The sequence below is a fragment of the Bactrocera neohumeralis genome, chromosome 5 (assembly GCF_024586455.1).
Source record: "Bactrocera neohumeralis isolate Rockhampton chromosome 5, APGP_CSIRO_Bneo_wtdbg2-racon-allhic-juicebox.fasta_v2, whole genome shotgun sequence".
In the NCBI taxonomy this organism is placed as follows: domain Eukaryota; kingdom Metazoa; phylum Arthropoda; class Insecta; order Diptera; family Tephritidae; genus Bactrocera; species Bactrocera neohumeralis.
In genome coordinates this window covers 37,191,726-37,215,331 of record NC_065922.1, presented here as the reverse complement: position 1 = coordinate 37,215,331, position 23,606 = coordinate 37,191,726, and the positions used below count along the sequence as shown (strand labels likewise).

The 23,606-nt window shown below is 36.6% G+C and overlaps 1 protein-coding gene across 3 annotated transcripts; it reads right to left on the bottom strand.

Moving 5' to 3' along the window:
* Nucleotides 1-260: 260 nt before the first annotated feature.
* Nucleotides 261-23,299, bottom strand: LOC126759659 (E3 ubiquitin-protein ligase ZNRF1). Of its 3 annotated transcripts, XM_050474637.1 has the most exons (6): nucleotides 22,570-23,297; nucleotides 21,574-22,505; nucleotides 7,155-7,250; nucleotides 2,876-2,981; nucleotides 2,742-2,813; nucleotides 261-2,607 (listed from the first exon to the last, which is right to left on the bottom strand). In XM_050474637.1, exons 2-5 carry the CDS (start codon nucleotides 22,265-22,267, stop codon nucleotides 2,756-2,758), a joined length of 954 nt encoding a protein of 317 aa, XP_050330594.1. In that variant the 5' UTR covers nucleotides 22,268-22,505; nucleotides 22,570-23,297; the 3' UTR covers nucleotides 261-2,607; nucleotides 2,742-2,755. The 3 variants fall into 3 exon arrangements, with proteins under 3 accessions (XP_050330594.1, XP_050330595.1, XP_050330593.1); XM_050474638.1 differs by having other exon boundaries at nucleotides 261-2,602; nucleotides 21,574-23,299; XM_050474636.1 differs by having other exon boundaries at nucleotides 21,574-23,297.
* Nucleotides 23,300-23,606: the final 307 nt, after the last annotated feature.

The following is a 23,606-nucleotide window of genomic DNA, read 5'->3' as shown; positions in this document are numbered from 1 at the left end:
CGTTAAGTTGTTTGATGATAAGTTTCGCGAAATAAAAACAAATTTTGTTTACGTTAAAACGCTTAATCGATTTACTTAAATAATTATCTTATTGTTGCTTCAATATTCAGAAATCGGTTATACATATATTTGTATAAAAATTCTTTTATATATATATAGACTGAACAAAAAACATAAACAAAACAAATACAACGAAATTGTGAAATAAAACGGTAACTGTAAATAGGAAAACAAAAAATCAAATATATAGTTACTATAACTGTTTTTAGTTCAACACCTTTGCATTTCGCTTGCTAGAATTTATTTTTATTGTTGTATTTTATTTTTATTTTTTATTATTTATAGCAACAATTCTGATTGGTAAAAAACAAATACAAATACAAATACATTTTACATACAGCAACGTACAAGCACATAAAGAGTGTTACATTAATGCTTTTGTTTTTGCTTTTCAATGCCCTTATTTTTTTTGAATTTTGCATTTCTTCCGACGAGTGTAGTTTGTTTTCTAACTGCATTTGCAATTCAAAAAGTTTTTGTTTTTTTGGTATTCTCAAAATTCAAATTTCTTTTATTACTACTAAATTTAAATTTGTTGTTGTTGTTTTGTTTACTTAATGTACCGCTAATGTGCGCGTACGCGCTTTCGTGTATATAAATTTGTATGTATTTTTGTATTTTTTTGTGTATGTATGCGTTATGTTCTATATAATATGTAAGTATGTACAATTTTAACGGCTACGCTTAATATTGATTTGGTATATGCTTGACAAGATTCTCACGTTTGCTTCGTTTCTTTGTTTTCTCTCAGTTTCACTACCCACTTCCTCCTACTAACACATCCGTTTTGCTGTTACTGCTATTTATGACTTTTTTAAACTTTTTTCAGCAATTTATTCTTTACCGCGCTATTTTTTGATTCTTTGTCTACTTTACGTTATGTGTTGTTGTTGTATTCTACTACGGTGAAATGCGTTGCAATATTTGCTTTAGTGGTTATTTCGTTACTTTCTGCGCTATTTGCATGTCTGCTGTTTATTGTTTTTTAACTTTTGTGATTTGTATTTGTGTGTGGGTGTGTGTGTTGTAGTTATTGTTTTCATTTTCAATTTACATGTGTTTACTTGTTATTTGTTTCTTGCTTAATTTTTGCTGGACATTTGATGACCACAATAATTTTTCGAGCCTAAACCTAAATTATATAGCTATGTATATATATGTAAATATAGTTGTTTATATGTATGTATGCTTGTATATTCAGTTAAACTTAATTTTTAACCATCATCCATAGAATTATACCACAATCGCTTAACTTTAATTGTTGATTTTAGTTTTTTTTTTTATTATAAATATATGTATATACATACATATGTATGTATATATATTATTAAATTTATTTATTTATGAAATGATATTGACATTTGAGTAAAGTGTACTGTGTCGTCCATGTATGCTATGTGCTTGCAACCACTTCGCACCTCCCCAACCAGTTGACGTTGCGATAGGCAACTAACAGCATTTGTCTCACATACATGCATGCACATGCACATTTCTGCACATTTCTTAATTTCTTGATTTGTATTTTTGTGTTTATGTTTTGTTTGATTTATTGGTGATGGTGATTTCTCATTGCGGCGGGGAGTTATTGGCTCAACATAAACATTTCTTACTTCTCAATTACAATTCACAACATTTCCTATACTAAAAAACTATTTTTTTGTTTTTGTTTTTGCTTTAGTGCTAATTTTTTTGTTATTTTCTTATTGGTTGCTTGTTTGCTTGTATGAATGTGTTTACAATTTAAGCCAAATCAAAAACAGTCAACGTGAAATGAGCAAAAATCATATACAAAACTTATATAGACGATCACAATTAAATAACTAACGCACACTGGGCTGCAGTGCACAGCACCGTTTTTTTTTTGTTTTTGTTTTGAGTCCTTTTACATGCGCCTTCATCGTTCGTTACTTGCCATTATATATTATCGTTGTTATTGTTGCTGCAGTTATTGGTGTTCCATTGAGTGTTTAACGGTGTGCGAAACATGGCTTTGCAGTCACCCTGCATCATGTACTGCCGCTTTGGAGTTCAGTTGAGTTGAGTTGATTTGAGTTCGGTTGAGTTGCTGCTGCGTTGGTAACTTCTATTTTGTAATATTACTGTGATTACATGAGCTCATAATGCCCTCATGCCCTTTTAACACACATCGGCTTCACCTCATACAATTTATATACAATACAATTTAAATCACAACAAAACTATTGCATATTCATATTCGTAAACGATAAGACACACAGAAATTACGAACATACAATATATACTTATATATGTATATATATCTTATTTTTTCATTTTTTTTTTTAGTTTTTCACCATTTCTTTGTTAGTTTTTTTTCATTTACTTGCTTATGTTTCTTTTTTTATGTATATAATTTAAAGTTTATGTTATTATGTTCACCTATTTTTACGTCACAGTATAAAAAAGAATTTACAACTAATTTCTATTTTATTATTATTTGCTGAATATATATTATATCACTAGATTCATTATTACTCAATAAATTGATTAGTTATGATTCCAATTCATCGCTCTCTTTCTATAACTGTACTGTATAATTAATTAACGTGTAGATGAAACGTAAACGTAAGAAACAAGAAGAAAGAAAAAAATACAAAAACAAAAAAAAATATATATAAATTTGAGTTATCGTTTTATATTAAAATTATTATTGACTAATTTACTTAGTGAGGTTTAACTAGTCGCCTGGATGCTCGGGGCAGGATCGATTCACCTCGAACCATCGATCGATGCAGCTGCAAGTGAGTAACGCTTATTAGTGGAGAGTTTCAAGTTTGCAAAATGAGTGTAGACTTACCCTTTATGATAAATACATAAGCACGGCAATCGTGCAATAATATCACCGGGATTCAAATCTTCTAAGCAAATTACACATTCGCCCTTGGCATCGGATAATACATCCTCTGAAAGCAATGAGAAGAGAAATCGAATGAGTGGAGGTCTTTGGAATTAAATAAAAGTAAAATAGGTAAAATGGCATACATACGTATGTATGTAATTGAATACAATTTATGAGACGTGAAGTTAATGCGAGAGTAAATTAAATATAATCTATGAAAAAAAAATACCAACAGCCTCGGATGAGAGACCCTCCTTTTTATGACTACCATGGCAAACGCATTTAGCTTAACGATTTAAAGGCATGCACCTGGAATGTCCGGTCCCTTAATTAGGAAGGTGCTGCTGCCCAGCTGGTTGATGTCCTCGTTAGAGTGCAGGCTGACATCACCGCCGTCCAAGAAATGCGATGGACGGGACAAGGACTGAGGCGAGTAGGTCTTGTGGCATTTATTACAGTGGCCATATAAAGGAGCTAAAATTCGGTGTGGGATTCGTGGTGGGAGAGAGACTCCGTCGCCGAGTAGCCCGGTGGATGAACGTCTAGCCACAATCCGCATCAAAGCGAGGTTCTTCAACAGATCGCCTCGCCGGAAGAGAAGGACGATGTGACCAAAGATGCCTTATATGAGCGTTTGGAGCGGAACCTCTGAAAACTACCCGCTCCACGATATCAAAATCGTGCTTGGCAACTTTAACGCCAGTGTGGGCAAAGAAGGTATCTTTGGCACAACGGTCGGTAAATTCAGCCTGCACCATGATGAAACATCCCCAAATGAGTTGAGACTGATTGACCTCGCCGGGGCATGAAAATTTGGTTATCAGCAGTACTAGATTCCAGCATAGCAAAATTCATCAAGTTACCTGACCGTCTGGGATTGAAAACCCACCAAGCAGATCGATCATGTTGTGATAAACGGAAGACACATCTCCAGTGTTTTAGACATGCGTACGCTCCGGTCCTAACATCGACTATCTTGTTGCAGCCAAGTATACCGAGAGTTGAAGAGGGAAGCGTCAAAAAAAAGAGGCCGCAATGCGTGAGTACGAAGAGCTTGACAAGGTCGACAAGATAATTCTGGAAAATTCTACGAAGAGATGCGGCGACTAACAGAAGGTTTCACGACCGGAGCATACTCTTGTAGAACCCCTAGAGCTGATTTAGTGACTGATGCTCAGTGCATACTAAAATTATGGAGATGTATGTTCGACGATTGGACCTTATCAGTCTGGCATTAGGCTTGGAAGAACTTGAAAGACCGTAAAAATTTGGTATCCCCGCAAAACTAATACGGCTGTGTAAACTGACGTTGAGCAATACCAAAAACTCCGCCAGGATCGGGAGGGACCCTGCGAGCCGTTCGATACCAAACGAGGTTTCAGACTAGGCGACTTCCTATCGTGCGACTTCTTCAATCTGGAGAAAATAATACGAGCTGCAGCACTTAATCGAGCAGGTACAATCTTTTTTTTAGAGTATAACTGCTGGCTGCTGATATTATTGGCCTCAACAACCGCGCCGTTAGTTCTGCTTTCTCCAGACTGGACGAGGGCAAGAGGAAATATCTCCTATCATCAAACAAGCAGTCGTCGCGCTCGCGACTTGGCTTCCACGTCACTGTTGACAATCCTAACTTCGAAGTTGTAGATAATTTCGTCTATCTTGGAACCAGTATTAACACCAACAGCAGCGTCAGCCTCCAAATCCAACGGTGCTACTTCGGACTGGGTAGGCAATTGAGAAGTAAAGTCCTCTCTCGACGAACAAAGACCAAACTCTACAAGTCCCTCATCTTTCCCGTTCTGCTATATGGTGCAGAGGCATGGATGAGCACAACATCTGATCTGTCAGCGTTACGAGTCTTCAAGAGAAAGGTTCTGTGGAAGATTTATGGTCCTTTGCGCATTGGTAACGGCGAATATCGCATTCGATGGAACGATGAGCTGTATGAGTTATACGACGACATTGACATAGTTCAGCGAATCAAGAGACAGCCGCTGCACTGGGAGGAAAGTTATATCGAAAATGAATGAAAACAACAAAAAAACCCAAATTTCACCGCTACCGATTCCGAGCACCTATTGGAACTGGTGGAAATCCCAGTGCGATTCCATATTTTTTCACTAAAAATAATTTCCTTTTTCCTATTATTCTTCTTTTGACAAATAACTGAAAATTCAAAACAATTCCTATTATTCTTCTTTTGACAAATAACTGAAAATTCAAAACAATTCAAAACAAAAATCAGCTGTTACTTAAGCACTGCTTAAGTCTCCCATTTTCAGTACTTAAGCATAACTTAAGTATGAACTGTGAAATACTATTTTTCCGCTTTATCTTAAGCACATACTTAAGTATGGACTGTGAAACCGGGCATTAATGTATTATTTGAAACTCGGTCTGGAATATATTTTTAGCTAATAGTCGCTAATGCAAACAAAGTAAGAAATATTTCACATTTTCTTTTTCACAATTTCTATTAATAATACCACCAATCATATGAGTGGTATTGCACTGTTTGATTCAGTTACGAAGGAACGACGATGCGTATACGTGTTTTTTGTTATATCAAATGTAGCAAAATGGCGGAACGATCATCCAGAAGTTATTTTTGGTTTAAGTAGTTTATTATTAAGTGACGTCATTTGCTCTTTAAGCAGCTGCTCATTTGTCGGAACTGCCGATATCGGACCACTATAACATATAGCTGCCATACAAACTGAATGATCGGAATCAAGTTCTTGTATGGAAAACTTTTACATTTGACAAGATATATTCACGAAATTTGGTATAGATTATTTTCTAAGGCAGCAATGTAATCTCCGAAGAAATTGTTCAGATCGGTTAACTATAGCATATAGCTGCCATACAAACTGACCTATCGGAATAAAGTTCTTGTATGGAAAACTTCACATTTCACAATGTATTTTCACAAAAGTTGGCACAGAATATTTTCTAAAGCAACAATGTAATCTCCGAAGAAATTGTTCAGATCGGTTAACTATAGCATATAGCTGCCATACAAACTGAATGATCGGAATCAAGTTCTTGTATGGAAAACTTTCACATTTGACCATGCATCTTCAAATTTGGTATAGATTATTTTCTAAGGCAGCAATGTAATCTCCGAAGAAATTGTTCAGATCGGTTAACTATAGCATATAGCTGCCATACAAGCTGAGTGATCGGAATAAAGTTCTTGTATGGAAAACTTTCACATTTCACAATGTATTTTCACAAAAGTTGGCACAGGTTATTTTCTAAAGCAACAATGTAATCTCCGAAGAAATTGTTCAGATCGGATTACTATAGCATATAGCTGCCATACAAACTGAATGATCGGAATCAAGTTCTTGTATGGAAAATTTTCACATTTGATAAGATATATTCACGGAACTTGGTATAGATTATTTTCTAAAGCAACAATGTAATCTCCGAAGAAATTGTTCAGATCGGTTAACTATAGCATATAGCTGCCATACAAACTGAACACATAGTTACTAACAGAAATGCACCTGTGAAGGGTATTTAGCTTCGGTGCAACCGAAGTTAACGTTTTTTCTTGTTTTTGTATGAATTTATTTCATTAGACTGCTTGATTAGTCTCTAAAGGGTCAAATTGTATCTAGCGAAAATTAAATAAGTAGTTTTGTTAAAAGTACGCCTATGCCTCAAGGTGATCGCAGCGCGCATGTAATAAACAAGGTCGCATAAATCAGCTCATCTCTTGGCGCTGTATTATAACCGTTATTTACGTTTTATTGATTTTCTGCTAATTTTCACACTTAAAACAGAATTCGTTCGATATGTTTGTATAAATGTAAATATGTAAAGAGTCGTCGGAGACGCTGTAGAATAGTGTAATTAAATAAATAATTGCTTTGAATATTTGCCACATAAGATTGAATAGTGAGTGCTTGCTAACTATAAATTACTCCAACAACTACATATTTCGTTAATATAATGAATATGTATTGCTGAAAGTTGTTTCATTCGTGTAATAGAATTTTTCACAATTTGCATAAATTAAAGTTACAATAAATAAATAATTAAAAATACATATATTTTATGCAAGTTGTTGCTGCTGTTTTTTTAATGTCATGACTGCACAAGATTTTTTAATTTTTTAATTAAATTACGCGACTTGTAAGCGCACATTTTAATAACAGCATTTTAATGGCCGATAATCTTGTTTTCACTCTTTGTTTGTGTTGTTTTTCGTAATTATTTCACTCACCATTGTATGACAGTCGCGGCTTGGTGAGGCACATAACTAAATGGCATTCAATATCGTCGGGCAACACAAATTTGTTACATACTGGACACTTAATACCTGGAAGTACAGAGAAAGAACGGAAAACGGTGAGCGTCACACATTTATAAATATGTAAAATGTATTTGAAGAAATGTTAGTTAGTGTATATGGATTATTACGTAAATGCTATCTATTGGCGATGACTAATCGCTGGGAATGCAGCGGAAAAGCGACGAATGCACCAGCTGCACTGCACACGGGAAGCCATCAACTATGTGATTGTTGAGCCAAATGTTCACGCAGACTTCACGCTGGTTTGATGGAGTTAAAGTGCACACACATACATACATACATGAACGAATAAATACAAACATGCATTTGTGGTAAGAGTTAATTTTACAATTGCGCTTTGAACTTATTTAAAGGTCATGCGCGTTTATATGTGGTATAGTACTAAGCGATTTATATTAATATGTTCTACATACCGTTATTAGCATTAATTTTCTTAATAAAGCAATATTTACGCTGCGGGTATGTATGTGTATCTTGCTGGTTAACATAAGTTGTGAGAAGTAGTATTTTTTTTAGGTTAGGTTAAGTTCCATACACGAGAATCACCCGGTTAAGCGCATTATGCATGTTTGTCTGATCAGCAGGCATTTTTTTTTTTTTGACGACGCAGTTAAAATTTCTTTATTAAAACCGATAGCTAGCGTTAAGATATGTTAGCCACGCGCAACACTCTAAATATCTATGCGGATGGCTCGAAAATGGACGCTGGAGTTGGTGCGGGAATGTACTGTCCAGAGTTAGGCCTTTTAAGTTACCGGACCACTGCAGTATATTTCAAGCCGAGGTCTTTGCTAGTTCGAAAGCAGCGTAGTTGGCTTCTAATGTACCTGCAGGCAATGCCAGAGTCAACATCTACGTAGACAGCCAAGTAACAATCAAGGCAGTAATCTCGTTTCGCATATCGGCCAGAAGTGTCTTGGGAAGCAAGGCAGCAGTTGAAAGTGTTGTCAGAAGTCAGCAAATTCACTGCTACTGGGTGCCAGGCCACAAAGGCATCGAGGGCAATGAAATAGTGTACGGCTAACGTCTGAAAGCGCAATCAACATTGGAAAACCCATGCATTGTCTATACAACGATCTCGACAGAAGCATGGTAGAGAAAATCAAAACCCGATGGAACGAGCTACCTGCGTGCAAAACTGCAAAAGTCTTGTGCAAAACGGTAGATCGGAAGTACACACAATTCTTTTTGGTACTCGATAGAAGAGACTGTAGGAACATGATCGGAATACAAACTGGTCACTGTCTGGTGGCGACACACGCCCGCAAAACGAGGCTGACAGATCGAGAAGACTGGAGGAAAGGTCTAGAGCAAGGCACCAGGGAAACAATGGAGCATCTCTGTAAGCATCTGGGGTCCCCACGGTATGATACATTAGATGAGGTATTGATAGTGAGACTGCAGAGTCTGTTAAAATTAGTGTCAAGAACAGACATCCTAAAGTATGGCAACTTCTCCAGAATATAGAAACTGAACTCCATTTGGTATCGCAAAGAACCAAAACTGGTCTCTTGGCTTATTAAAGTAAGATTATTCAAACTTGTCCCGGAAACAAGTAGAATTATCGTGCTCCGTCATAACTTTGTGCGGGATTAACCAAAATTAAAAAATCAAGGTTCATTCGTAAGATAACAGTTTCTCAAGGTAACGCCGAAAGGGTGCTGGTAGGAACATCCTCAGAGTAATCTTAACTGTATAGTTCTATGAATCGGGAATATAAAAAGTAGGGACAAAAGAGATTATAGAATAAATACGACTTCCGCAGTTAAACGAAAACATTAATTATAAACGTAAACAATAAAAATCGCTAACTGCAAATCTGAACAAAACAAAATGTGTTTTTTTATTTGACTCCAACGAGCGTTACATTGAAATACAGTAAATGATATATTATCAAAATTGTTTAGAGGGATTAATCGATACTCAAGATAACAAGTGCGAGTGCGCAAATTCCAGAAATATTGCATGAATCGTAAGAGTTTAAGAAGTGAGATTAGATTTATTTGTTGACAGCGTAGTTTCAAAAGGGTCTATTCGTTGAATAATTTCCTGCGCTCTTTGGAGGCTTACAAAAGCTCGGCGCTTTCCTTTGAAGTTCTCGGAGGAGTTCTAATAAATGCTTAGCTAACAGTGGGTGAAAAAACTATTACAAATCAATAGATCGTATGAGTAGTTTTCTTAGGAGATCACATATGTACATTCCTTAGTGAGTTAGATACTTGACTATACATTTTTTCTCATAGAACCAAAGTTAGACTCAACAAAGTGAGAAAGGAAAGAAAGGAGAGTGATATCAACCGATACCTACGACAGCCGGACGGTCCTTAACAACGTCTGAATGCAGTGAAACACAGATGAGGAAGCCAACATGTCAGAACACTGCAATCCGGACTACGACAGGGTGCCTCCTGATGTCTGCCATCGAACGCTTGCACAGTAAGGCCCTTATGCTCCCAGTTAAGGAGCATAATGAACTACTTTCAAAGCAGTTTCCGCTGAGGTGCTTTCGCAGAAATCGTTTCATCAAACACCTACTTGGAGCGGAACCGTTTCCTATAAGTATCAAGAGGTCCCTTCTCAACTACGTCGACGACATAAAACAATACGCCGACCAGACTTCGGACGCAATTAACTTCAGACATGCACAGTGGAGCCATTAACACCTTCATCAACTCCCTCTTAGTGAATAGCGTACTTGGAGTCAAATCACCACCCATTGCAGGCGAAGAGCTCCAGTTGACGCGAGAATCAAGTGTGACCCTTGCGCAGCTTTGTTCTGGAGACTATAGCAGGTTAAACTCCTACTTATCCAGAATAGACCCTGACATATCAAATATATGTTCAGCGTGCAATGAGTCCTCGCATGGCACAAGCTACCTCTTTGCATGTCCTGCTAACCCCTGCACATCTGACACCCTTATCCCTTTGGTTCGACCCCGTCGAAACAGCACATTTCCTGTGGCTACCGCTGGATGACGTCGATGGCAACTTATCTAATCCTTACTATCCTAACGGGGATTATTTACCCATTACAACAACAACCGATTTTACGGTTCCTGAATTGAGAAGGCTTATATACGACCAAAGACTGTCCTTTCGATGACCTAATCCTGTGTGTATCGGTAATTAACAAATAACAAATGAAGTCCGAAATAGTCCTGATTAACCGACTACATATTGTAACCCCTCGAGGTTACTGATCAAGAGATGATCTGGAAACAGTTTCAAACTCCAATCGTATGTAATTTATGTTGTTGTTGTAGCGGCAGACAATATCTCTTATGTAATTTGAATAAATTGCTACCGAGTTGACAGCTCGCGGCAGGATAAAAATCCGAGTCCGTTGCGATTACATGGACCCGACTGCCTTGCGAGGGGTATGTACTTAATTTTTCATATATACGATATAGACACCGTTTCAGGGTTTCATCAACGTGGCACGTGCAATATGAACGAAAGTTCATTATACGTTTTGTGGTACTTCACATAGTTGTTTAATGAATTGTGAAATCACAACGTCGACTTAAGTGCTTGTATTTATTTTTGCAATAAAGTTGCGGGCAAAATATTTACACAAGACTTTTGTTAAGTCATTTATGTTTGTATGCAAATGCGATAAAATGTTATCTGTATGATTAAGTGGTCACGAAGACCGAAAGTTCTCTGGTTCTATATGCAATTGCCTAAAATAAATGAATGCGTAATATGCTAGGCCGACATTTCCCCCCCTGGTTTGGCCGTTTCTTACTCACAGCACGTTCTTATCAAAAGCGCTTGACATATGCTTTGTTTCTCGCTGCTTATCGCTTTACGATCGATTCAAAACACTTTTTTTATTGCGCCGATGAGGAGAAGAAAATGCAAACACTCAAGCAAATGAACGGCAAAGAGTGCTCTATAACTATTTATAGACATTAATTGCGATCTGTTCTAGAAAATAATTAGCGCTTATAAACATGAAATAAATTTACATATATACATACATATACATATACTATATGTATATAGTATATATGTATGTATATAGGTGCATATAAATAATAATATCGCATTAGAATGTGCCATTATTTTGACCGCCTAATCGGCTGGCGCACAATCGATACGATACCATATAGCGGTCATTTGCACTTGCCCCTGCAGCGCTTGGCCGATTACGGTGTTTTGCCTTCGCGACGACTGTTTATTGCTATTGATCGTTATTTCGAACCATAGTATGTTGGGGCTTAAGTACATATGTATGTAGGTATTGACCATTATATTTAGACGGGCGTGTTTATAGCTATTTATATGTGTACGTATGTTTGTGTGAGGGTGTGTGTGTTTTTATGAATAAACAGGTGCATAGGTATACAAAAAGTCATTAAGTAAGTCGTCAAACTATTTTTTTAGATTCTCTTTTGCTCTTTGGCTGCACTTTTAATTGCGTACTTGCAGTTGTCCGATTACGGTCTACTTACTGTACATTTCAACTGTGTTTTCGACTTTTTCGTGCTTATATTTTGATTCACTAATGTTTTTGTTTTTATTTTATGGTTTTGCTGTTTCTTTTTCGCTTATTTCTAGATTATTTCTTAGATTTTCTTTTCATTTATTTTTTTTTTATTTTTTTTTTTATTTTTTTATACATATATATTTTTTTATATATATTTTTGGATTTTATTTTATTTTCAGATTTTTATTTAATTGTAGTTTTGTTTAAAAATATTTTTTTATTATTTTTATGTGTTTAAATTGTTATGAGTATTTCTTAGATTATTTCTTAGATTTTCTTTTTTATTTATTTATTTTTTTTTTCTTTATTTTTCTTATTTATTTATTTTTTTAATTTATTTTATTTTCAGATTTTTATTTAATTGTTGTTTTGTTTAGAAAATATTTTTTTATCATTTTTGTGTGTTTAAATTTTTATGAGTATTTCTTAGATTGTTTCTTAATTTTTTTTTATTTATTTATTTTTTTTTTTTTTTTATATATACTTTTTTTATATATATTTTTGGATTTTATTTTATTTTCAGATTTTTATTTAATTGTAGTTTTGTTTAAAAAATATTTTTTTATTATTTTATGTGTTTAAATTGTTATGAGTATTTCTTAGATTATTTCTTAGATTTTCTTTTTTATTTATTTATTTATTTTTTCTTTTTTATATATACTTTTTTTTATTTTTTTTTTTAATTTCATTTTATTTTCAGATTTTTATTTAATTGTTGTTTTGTTTAGAAAATATTTTTTTATTATTTTTGTGTGTTTAAATTTTTATGAGTAATTATTTTTCGATTGCCTTTCTATCTAGATGTATGATTATGTATTTTTTAATACTCTTGCAACCACTTGCTGCAGAGTTACTTAATGAAATTTGGTAGACAAATTTCTCAGCATCGTAAGACGGTTGGTATTGCAGATGGGCGTCATCGGACTACTGCCACACCCACAAAACGCCTTTAAGGGTTACATGGGTTTACGGAAATCAAAAAATCGATTTTTTTTATTACCTTCTTAAATTCTACAACACCTCTAGAATATCTTCCCAAATTTTCAAGTTGATCCGTGTAATAGTTTTGGAGATGCAGCCTTGAGAACTTGTGCGCTCGAGGCTTGCTAGGCTAAGTCGCCGTCTTTAAACGCGTTTTTCTCGAAACTGTCTTTTATAAACTTTTATATCGGTTGGGAAGATTTTCTCGAGCACTAGCGATCTAAATGAAATTTTACACAATTCTTAAAGACTTGGTTTTTTCACTGAAATTTTAATTTTCTCTCATAAAAATGTCTGCCATAAATCCAATTTTCAGTTTTTTTTTTCCTTCGTCCAAATTCTAAGTTAAGATTTTAACTAAAACACGTATTTTTCCACTTTAGATGATCCTGTAAGGAGTTAATCTGCCAACGCGGGCGCATCTTTTTTCCGATGATTTAAAATATTTTTTTCCAAAAATTTTAGAATTTCTTTGTTAATAGCGTATGTTTGTAACAATAACAAATTCTAATAAAATATTTCACTTTTTATATGAGAAAAAAATTGTTGAAAAAAAAAACTGTTTTTCACCCGAGGAAGCCCATGGTACCCCTTAAGCACCAAATAAACATGAAGAACTGAAGTTTGGCACAGAGAATCGCAGTAAGAAAGGGCGCCTGAGGGCTAAAATATTTTAAAAGTGGGCGTGGACCGCCTCTGATTGGTTTAATGTAAATATTTCCTTATCTAACTTATAAAAACCAAATTCGCTCAGGACAAATTCTTTAAGCACCCCTACCGACACTGTAAAAATGGATGAAATCGGCAGATAACCCCATCCACTCCCCATATAACGGTACTGTTAAAAACTACTAAAACAATGAGCCATTTTTGGTAAAATCCCATATCGCGGGACCCGCCCGAACAATTTCAACCAAATTTGGTATGTGACATTATTCAAGTTCCTATGTAATAGTGCGAAAATGGGCGAAATTGGACTGCAACTTCTTTCCTTTCCAGTAAATAAATCAAAAAAGCAACTTATATAACAGGATACAACTTTGCACGAATATTCGGTACACCTCAGTTGTGCATTGCGACTTTTGCAAAAGATAAAATAATCGAACAAAGAATTTGTCTCAAATTTTGTATTTCTAAATAAATTTCGTGTGCGGGACGAGAGGTCTTTCAAGACATGTCTCTTTCTGGGCGACCTTTGACCTTTTCAACTGATAAAAATATTAAAAAAGTGAGAATATGGTGCTTGAAAATCGTCAGGCAAGTGTTAGAGAGATGGCAAGAGAGTTCGACATCTCTCGCGAGTCCGTTCGAATGATTTTGGCAGATATTTTGGGAATAAAACGAGTTCTTGCTCGACTCGTCCCAATATAGCTGATTATTTTTTTGCAAAAAGAGTACCATAGTACAGTAAACAGGTCTTTTTTGGACATGCTTGATGGTGCGAATTCCGATTCCACATTCATGGAGAGCATTATAACTGCCGAAAAGACATGTGTGTATGATTTTGACATGCAAACAAGTCAACAATCATCGGAATGGAACCCGTTTTCAGTCAATCGAAGAGATAAAACAAAATTCGCTGAAGGAGCTAAAGGCCATCCCAAAAGTGTTTATGAAAGTGTTTCAGGGACTGGAAAAATAAGTGTATTACAACTGGTGGGGATTACTTTGAAGACGACAAAATAAATATTCATGAATGATTAAATATTTTGCATTTTATTTTAAATTTCCGGGTACTTATTGTTTTCGTTTATATTAATAATAAATGTCGTTTTGTTATATGCTCAAAGTGTGCTATTTCTCTATCCATGACTGAATTCTATATTTCTTTTGTTTACTTTTCCTTATATACATATTTCTTAATTTATTTATTTCCTTAATTTTTAATATTTATTTTATTATTATTACTCTTTGTTAATTTTTTTTTCATTCCACATACTTATGAATATTCGCATTTATTTATTTCTTTAATTTCAAATTTATTTTTTTTTTAATATTTTTTATACGTTATTTGTATGGCTTACATACATATGTACATACATTTGCATTTATTTGGTGGCTTTTTTATTACTTAGCGCCATAACTTACCAACATATTTGCTCGTGGTCCTCGGGTATTCGCCGTGCACATTGTTCGGATTGCCGAAAACCTGACCCATGTTGATTGTTTGTTATTATTTTTGGTTTTGTGATTTTTGTTTTGTCGCTTTTTGCAGCGCCTCTTCGCTTATTGTTAAATAAATAAACTTTTTTGTTTTCTAGAAATTTTCTTTCACAATAAATGTCTGCTTACAGAGTCTTTGCTGCGCTTTACACTTGTTTTTTTATCCGGCAAAAAATTATTGTCTCTCCTTACTGCCTTTGTTTGTTCTTTGTCTCAACGACTGTAGGTGCTACGTGCGCGAAAAAAATATTATTAGAGCGGTGAAAAAATTTACACATGCTTACGAATTCACACACACACACATACATATGTATATTGTTTGTTTGTATGTATGTTTGTTAGCAGAAAGAAATATAACTCGTTCATGGCCGCCGTGGCTATATGAGCTTTGCGATCACTCGAAATAAATACGCAATTCTACGCCGACTGCGCCACGCCCCCTAGCACCTCGCAGCACCAGCTCTTAAATGTTAAAGGAATGATTACCAACGCACATATACATACATATATTTGCTGCTAACAACTGATCGATGCGCAGCTACACCGCGTACAAGTCGTCAGCTGTGCTTCGCGACCCGGCCAATTTTAATCCTTCACAGCGTACTCGCCTTATCTTATGCAAACACTTCGCCGCGTATATAGTAACACATGTGGGAAAACACAATCGGCCACACACACATACACACCTGAGCCGGGCGCACACTCATACAGGAGACACATGTAAGGCGTTGAATAAATAAACCGAAATAGTCGAGCGCGGCGACAAAGGCGGAGGTGGCTGGTGCACCAGGGTGTTATTGGTCGAGCAGACGGGCGGACGGACGGACGGACGGACGGACGGAAGGTGTACATGGGCACACGGTCGTATGCGTGTATGGAGAGACATGCGCTGCAAATATTGCAGTCAGCACACACAGTGAATAAGTCACTAGCTGACTGCCTGACTGGTGCGCCAACAACTCCGTCGCAGCGTCACGCTACGCCGAAAGCGAAAGCTCTGTTGGTGCTTGGAACGCTTGTACATGTATTACTATTCTATATGTACATACATATGTAATTGTAATGTATGTTTGTGTGTCGGCACTCAACCCTACCCGGTTGTGCTTTGTTCTGTCAGCGTTCAAGTGAATGATTGGCCTTTTCATTATTGTTTCTGTTGTTGCTGCCTTATAATTGCATGACTGCGTTATAGCGAACGAACGCCTTGGCTATCTTCCTGTTTAGTCGCCGCCGTTCAACGCTCCCGAAAAAACACACAATAATAATGCGTTTCAATGGTGCGAGTGCCAAGAGTGAGCTGTTTTGTGGACGCGTTTCCCGGAAGATTCTACGTCGCGCGTGTGTGTAGCGGTGCAGCGACCGCCGCTACGGAGCAATTGTGTAATGGAGTGAGCACATCGTCATAATCACTCTGCTGTCACCGGTGGCGCGGTAGGTCAAGCACCAAAAACGAAACAACAACAACAACTAAAAACGGAGTAAAAACTAATGCTTTCAAGCGACGAATGACGTGCAATCGCAACGTTTACGTCAAAGTGTCGGCGAGCATTGCACTAAATTAGGAAATTGAATTCAAGTTTTTCTTTTCGCCGCAAATAACACGATGTAAATATGTATATGTGTGTGTATATATATATGCATTTGTAAGCAAGCAGCACTTGCATTTACGCACAATTAACGAATTCACAATTGCGTAGATCTGTTTTCTATTCTCGCTACGTCAAAACACAACACAGAAACAGTGTGTGTGTACAACAAAAACACGTTAAAAGTTCACTTTTCAATTTGTTAAAATCCGCTGTGAAAAATCGAATTTTTCGTACTCGAATATTCGCTGATCAACTCGGCATGTAGCAACTGACTGACTGCCAACTGACTATTTGCGGTGACTACAGCTGTCATGAGTGTGCTGCTGCCAGCTGCGCTGCTGCTGACGCGGACGGACGTCGGACCTGTTTGACTGGCTGGCTGACTGGCTGCTCGCTTGCTGGTCTGGTTGTATAGCCGGCACCGTATACGTATTTCTCCTTCGCGACACACTACTAATTGAGACACACACTAGTGAGCGCCTACGTGCCTGCTCCGCGCGCCCCTCAGAAGTTTGTTCTTCGCTAGCTAGCCACCCTTGCGTCTAGTACGAGCGCTCGTGTACACGCATCACCGCGAAACACTCGACAAATCAAAAAATCAGCAGCGCTGCGATTGTCTGTCTACATCGTTAGGTACATATATATACAATACATATGCAATTATATTTATATTATTATTATAAATATATATAAGTGTATTTAAATATTTGTGAGCATTTCCACCAATTTGGTTTACTGTTACGAGTTATCTGCTGTGTATCGGTGAGTTGCACAGTGGGACGAAATATGAGATTTTAATGAAAGCACTATATACATATGTCTCAAAAAGTGGGGACTAGTTCGTGTATAAACGGACAAATGGACAGATAGATAGACTTGGCTAAATCGACTCAGCTGTCACGCGGATCATTTATATAGTAGCTAACTTCCAGTAGTGACTCTAACCTTCACAGGCAAATCCAAACTATTTTAAGACATCCTAAAGTCTGGATTTTACTATATGTGACCTGGTCTACGGAAAGGGGGCTTAGGTGTCAAAAAGATAACAAGAAACTGACGAAACGAGTTGTTTATTTTTAACAGCTGTTTGCCAGAAAACTAGTGTTCGCACGTTAATGAACTGGCTGATTAGCTTGCCAGCTCTGTAGCATCCATCAACATGGTAGGCTCGACACCTTTCATTGCGCTTGGTCCCCACACCATAAAGGAGCTGCTCCGCAATGATGAAGCAGTGGGTAGGGAGAGGTATTTTCAACAACTCCCAGGCATGCGCCATGCAAAGTTGCTAATGGGTGGTTACAACCTCAAAAAGTTTAAATGTGTCATCAATTTCCCAAGGCAAAAACTCAGGCTACTTGTCGCCTTCTACACTTGCAAGCTCAAGAAGAACTTACTTAACATAGCCTAGCTTCTTGTGCAAATTGCTGGTTCTGCGACTTGGAGTCTGAAACACCAGAATACCTGCTAATGAACTGAACAGCAGTCTGTAGGCGTAGGATTAAGGCAGTTGGATCCATGTTTGCCAAAAGGGATCACATCGACTCAGTAGCACCTAGCAGTATATCGGAACTCATCAATTTGCTGGGGCTAGTTGAGACGTTGTGAGTTAGGAGAGGGCACAAAAGACCCTAGGTCGCGGTGCAATGCTCATTTACTTATCTAATCTAATCTACATGAAATTTAAAATGAGATCGAAATAATGCGCGCAAAATAGTCGCCGGAACCAGAGTAGATTGATTCCGGTTTTAAGCGGAAACGGATGAAAAAGGTTACCAGGAAGTAATTTCAGAGACAGAGCGAGTATGTGAGTGCGAAAGAGATGGTAAAAGGCTTTAATTGGATTCCCTTTGGCTTAGAGGTTATAGACTATTCATCAATCAATTAATATAATATCAGTTGTAGGCTTAAAGTTAGGTTAGTAAAAGTGAGCAATACAACGTAAGCATTTTTTAAAACTATAGAGATGATATGAGAGGTCAATTGAGCATCCGGGGTACTGACACGGAGTGAAAATTTGACGAAATTATTTAAGACCCTAACTTCCGGAACTTCTTCAGACTTATTTTTTTGAAATTTTTTGTTTAGTAATAAAGCGGTATCTATAACGGACTTTCTACTTTAGCCTTTTTATACCTCTTTTTAGGTTCCAAACCAAGGTTTCTGTATTTCTTTAACCCAAAAGTTGTTTCGCTGCCACTTGTCGTCCATAGTTATTATTGATAATACGAACTGATGGATATCAATCAGTATTTTGGTGTTTAGTGATTGTTGTTGTAAGTCATAAAATATTAACCAAATTATTTTGAGGAGAGTCAATAGAACCAGTGTTGATCTAGTTAAGATCTGGAATTTCTTAGTTTACAACTCGAAATCATCGAGTGGATCGAGTTGAAAACACTTAAGCCGGTTTATATAACTGATAAACACAAATATGCTTTTAAAATGGGTCACATGGGAATATGATAAGACGCTCTCCTGTCAAATATTGATTTGAACACATTTAATTTTACATGAACCCAAAGTCTTAAGACACGTTTCTGTCACTGTATAGGTGTGCAACAACAAAAGTGATTTTCGAAGTGTGTATACATAAATGAGTTGGAGTTTTTTCCGATTAAAGCCTATAGAAAAAATTAAATAAAATACAAATGTATGCATTATTGAGGTAATAAACGACGTTAAGAAGCACAACACACGATCACAACTTTTATAAGCGACCAGCGAGACCAACGGAGCGCTGCTCTGTAAAGTTTACGATTTACACACAGCGCAAAGTGGATATTATATTAAATACATACATACATATGTATGTACATGTGCACTACAACAGTCACCAGCTGAGCCAACAAGAGACCCACGGACTTGCCAATCAGATACTATACACACACAATCAAGCCAACAAAATAATCACTTCAGATTGCTGTGCTGCTGCTGTCGCCGTCGACGTCGCCTTTGCTTTTGTAACCTTTCATTTACTCCATCCGCCATACTGACGCTGCGAAGTTAAGGCAGCCGTCAGTGCTCACAGCTCACTTGTGGCCACCACTTAGTAAATCAATTTACCTATCGGGCCGAGAATCTATGTACTATATATTAACTTCTTTTTTTTTGTTAATTTCTGCCGTTAATTATAAGCACTTGCAGTCAACAGCTTTAACTCCAATATTTGTACGCATATAGGCACATAAGCACATAACTCGGGCTTTTAATTTTATCACTAGATCCATTAATTACACTGCTCGATGCTGCTCTTTTATTCGCCCACCACACATAATTCCTTTAATGTATTAATGTTTTTGCTAGCACTTTACGCTAAAGCTCTTTACTCGTTTGCTGCAAACACTTATGTTTGTATACATGTTTTTATGTATATGCGCTGTCTGCCATGCATGTTCATTTCACTTTTATTTAAACTTATTAATACCAATGCGAATAGTGTAGCTTAGCGGCGACGAAATCAGTGACCAGCTCAACACCTATTTGGATTATGTATGGTACTTTATATTTGCAAAGCTTGTCAAATCGCTAGACGAAGTATCTGCTCGTAGTCGGTATACTCGCATTGAGAAGTAGTACACTGCTATTCTATTTATTCCTGTATTCGTTGTTGTTCGCCGTATGTCGATTGACTGCTGTTACCTTCTTCCTGCTTTTCGCACTACTCGGCTGGTGGGCTACCTACTGTCTAATAGCACACACGCAAGGGGGTCGTAAATGATTTGACGGCGTTGCCAGCTGCTCCGCATCATATTACAATGGATCTTTGGAAAGGTTCTCTAAGTTATCTTATCAGCTGCTCGCAAAGAGCAAACAATTTGAATTATTTTCCACTTAGTATTTATTTTCTTCTTATTTTAATCATGTAACTTATCTGCCAAATAAATATTTGTATATTTGTGTGTGTATAGTAATTTTCCAACAGCGGCGACAAATAGTAAAATTAAATATATTTAATTTGCTTCTTGTTGAATTAAGATAAGAAAGGTACTTGTCCAAGAACAACATATATAATGCTTTGAGGAAATTAAAAATTCAAGTAGTTGTAACTCCTTTGATTGAAGTTAATCATGATTGATCTCATCGAAATGGAGAGCATACTTCATTATGTAAAGTCTTATGACACAAAAGTGAACCAAGTATAATTTAAGAGGTTATATTCACATGTGAATATCAAAAAATCGAAAATTGCTTTTGCATGTAAATCGAATGTACATACATACAACTGTATGTATATTTTTGTATTTATAAGTAGAAGTGTATAGTAATAATAGATTTGGGTTTCTGGGATGGAGATAGTTTTAAGCAGATTCTCCTGAAAATCAGCTACGGAATCCAATAGCCCATTATGATTAGTTTTGAAAAAATGCTTGATTCCCTTGATTCCGTAGCTGTTTTTCAGGAGGTCCTCCAAAAAAGTAGTACTTTAAATTTTTGAAATGCATATTACCTTGATTTAGTTATAAAATAAAAGGACTATTAAAAAATGCTTTCTTTCTGACTTGGATACAACCACTTAATTAACAAGACAATATTGACAACAACGCGAAATAAAGGAATATTACTCCAGGAATAGTTTATACTATAACAACAACAGTAACCGAAATTTGTTTTGATCTTTTGAAATAATTTCGAGGCCTGATGCCGAGTTAACAGCTCTTCGCTGGATAAAAATACTGGTCCGTTTTGGTTACGTAGACCCGACTGACGTGTGAACACACAATAGATTAATCATTAATTGGCTTGACGAATTGAAGAAGAATATATTGCACACGAAACGTAATAGTTTTATTAACAAATACACTTGCAAGACAATAACGACACTTTATTGCAATGAGTTAGCACTTATTATAAACGTACAAAAATAATGAGAATTATAGAAGTTAAATATTAATTTTTCGAATTTTTCTACAGAAAAACCATTTAGGAATCTCCGCAGCACAAATTTATATATTTCTGTTTTAGTTAGAAAATGCATTCTTTATAAAATCATTAGTCATCACTCAACCTAACTCTAGACGGCACCAGATATATAATTAGTCATTTACATACCTATAGTTGTTTTACCGTAATATGTTGTAAGTAGTGATAAAGGAAATTCACTTACCATTAAATGACCAAATGTGCGATGGTAGCGATGTAGCTGTGTAGACGCGACCAATACCGCTCGCGCCACTAGATGAGGATGCCGCCAATGCAATGCTCTCCACAAAATTTGTGCCCGTTGCAGAAACATCCTGTAGATCTTCAAAGTTGAGTGTATGAGAATGTGGTGCACTCACCATGCCACGACCACTATTGCCGCCACCGTTACCGCCATTCAGCATCAGTGAGTTATCGTGAAATGAGCTACTACTGACCGGAACACTAACACGAATACTACCTGAACCCATAACATCACCACCAAGTGGATAATGCGGATGTTGCAAATAATTGGTGGCAACTGAAGAATGCGCTTGTGAGGTTACACCAAATGCATTGCTACTTGGCGTCGTACCGACAGCTGGATGTGTATGCGGTCCACCAGCGACACAACCTGCATTTGAGTTGCCATGTTGTTGATTGTGAATATCCGGCACTGAACTCAAACTACGTGCACGCTGTCGATCGATGCTTGAACTCTGGACATGATGTTGTACCTGTAGGCTGGGTAATGTACGCAACAAGTTAAAGCCTTGACCACCATCTGCGCTGCTATTGCTGGCAACTTGTGCAGCGTCCGTCCCAGTTGAGCTGCTGGAAAAGGTACGCGAACGTGGGCTTTGGCCGCTGGCTGTCGGTGTACTTGCCTTAGCGCCCATTCGTTGGGTTTCACTTTTGTTCTTCACGAATTGGTGTAATGGCGAGCAGTGTGATTTTCGCTTGAAACAAGATATATATTCGACTGGCGATTTGTGCGATAGAAATTTATATTGTGGATACCGAAAAGGTTTTTAACGCCTCCAGTGCGTCATTAGAAATGTCAAATTATTCCATTTATAATCACTTATTCGCGAACCACAACAAACGCGTATGTTTGGGACAATCAGCAGTGAAGTTCTTTATTAAGAAAAATAGCATTAAACGCGATATGGCAAAAGACTTTGTTGGTTAGGATAATGACCTGTTTAGAAGGGTGGGCACAGAGTCGCTAACCGGCGTTGTTTACAGATTACTCAGATTCCAATAGAATGCGCTTTGACATCAAACAAAGGAAAGTAACTAACCTTTGTGTACGTTATTGATACCAATTGGTGTGAGTTTGATGGTGGCGTGCGTCTTGTCTCCTTGTCTGCCTAACTTAGTAACATGACATGTGTGCGTTCCTTGTTTGTTCTTGATTAGTTTTTTTTTACTGCAACAAGACGAAATTGCTAGCGACAGCTATTGTCAACAATATCAAACTTTGATTGTTTTATCGAGAATTACAGGAGAGCCGTAGATTTTCCAACTCTTCAAAATAACCTATTTTTTGCCGAAAACAATTTGCCAATTTAATGATTATGAGTGCCCTCTTATGAGCTATCATTGACACCGCTGATGTGCTGTTGCCTCTTACACCACCGTCGCCTTCGTTTTTGTTGCTGTTCCACTGCTAGTTATTTCGCTAATTTGCTGACAGTCTGTTTTTCTGCTATGCGTTTTGTTGTTGAATATAGAATAACTTCTTTTTACTGGTCGTAATTCACGTTTTCACTAGCTTTGACATTTGCTTTTTAATTTTGTATGCGATTCGAGCTTTTTGTATTACTTTTTTTGTTTTTATTTTGCTTGAAATTTTTCAATTTATGGAGGAAACATTTGGTTAATTTACGAATTCTTTGTATTTTTGTAGCAAAATTTGACAGCGAGTCGACATTTTTCGGGAAAGATAAAAACGAAATTGACATTAACGGCGTTGCCAATTTGCGTTGTAATGTGAAATTCGCAAACAAAAGATTTGCAGTAAAATATTTATGATATGCAAAGAATATAATTGATTGTTGATGAACATGAATGACATAAGCACTATTATGCTTATAGTTCATAATTAATTTTGTTGGCTTTTGGCTTGTATTCGCTTTATGTGTTCTTCGTGCACTTCCGCTTCGTATGGAAATTACAAAATATCACATCCGCCATGATCAGCCGGCCATTGTGAAAGTGGGCAGAAAAGGAAAT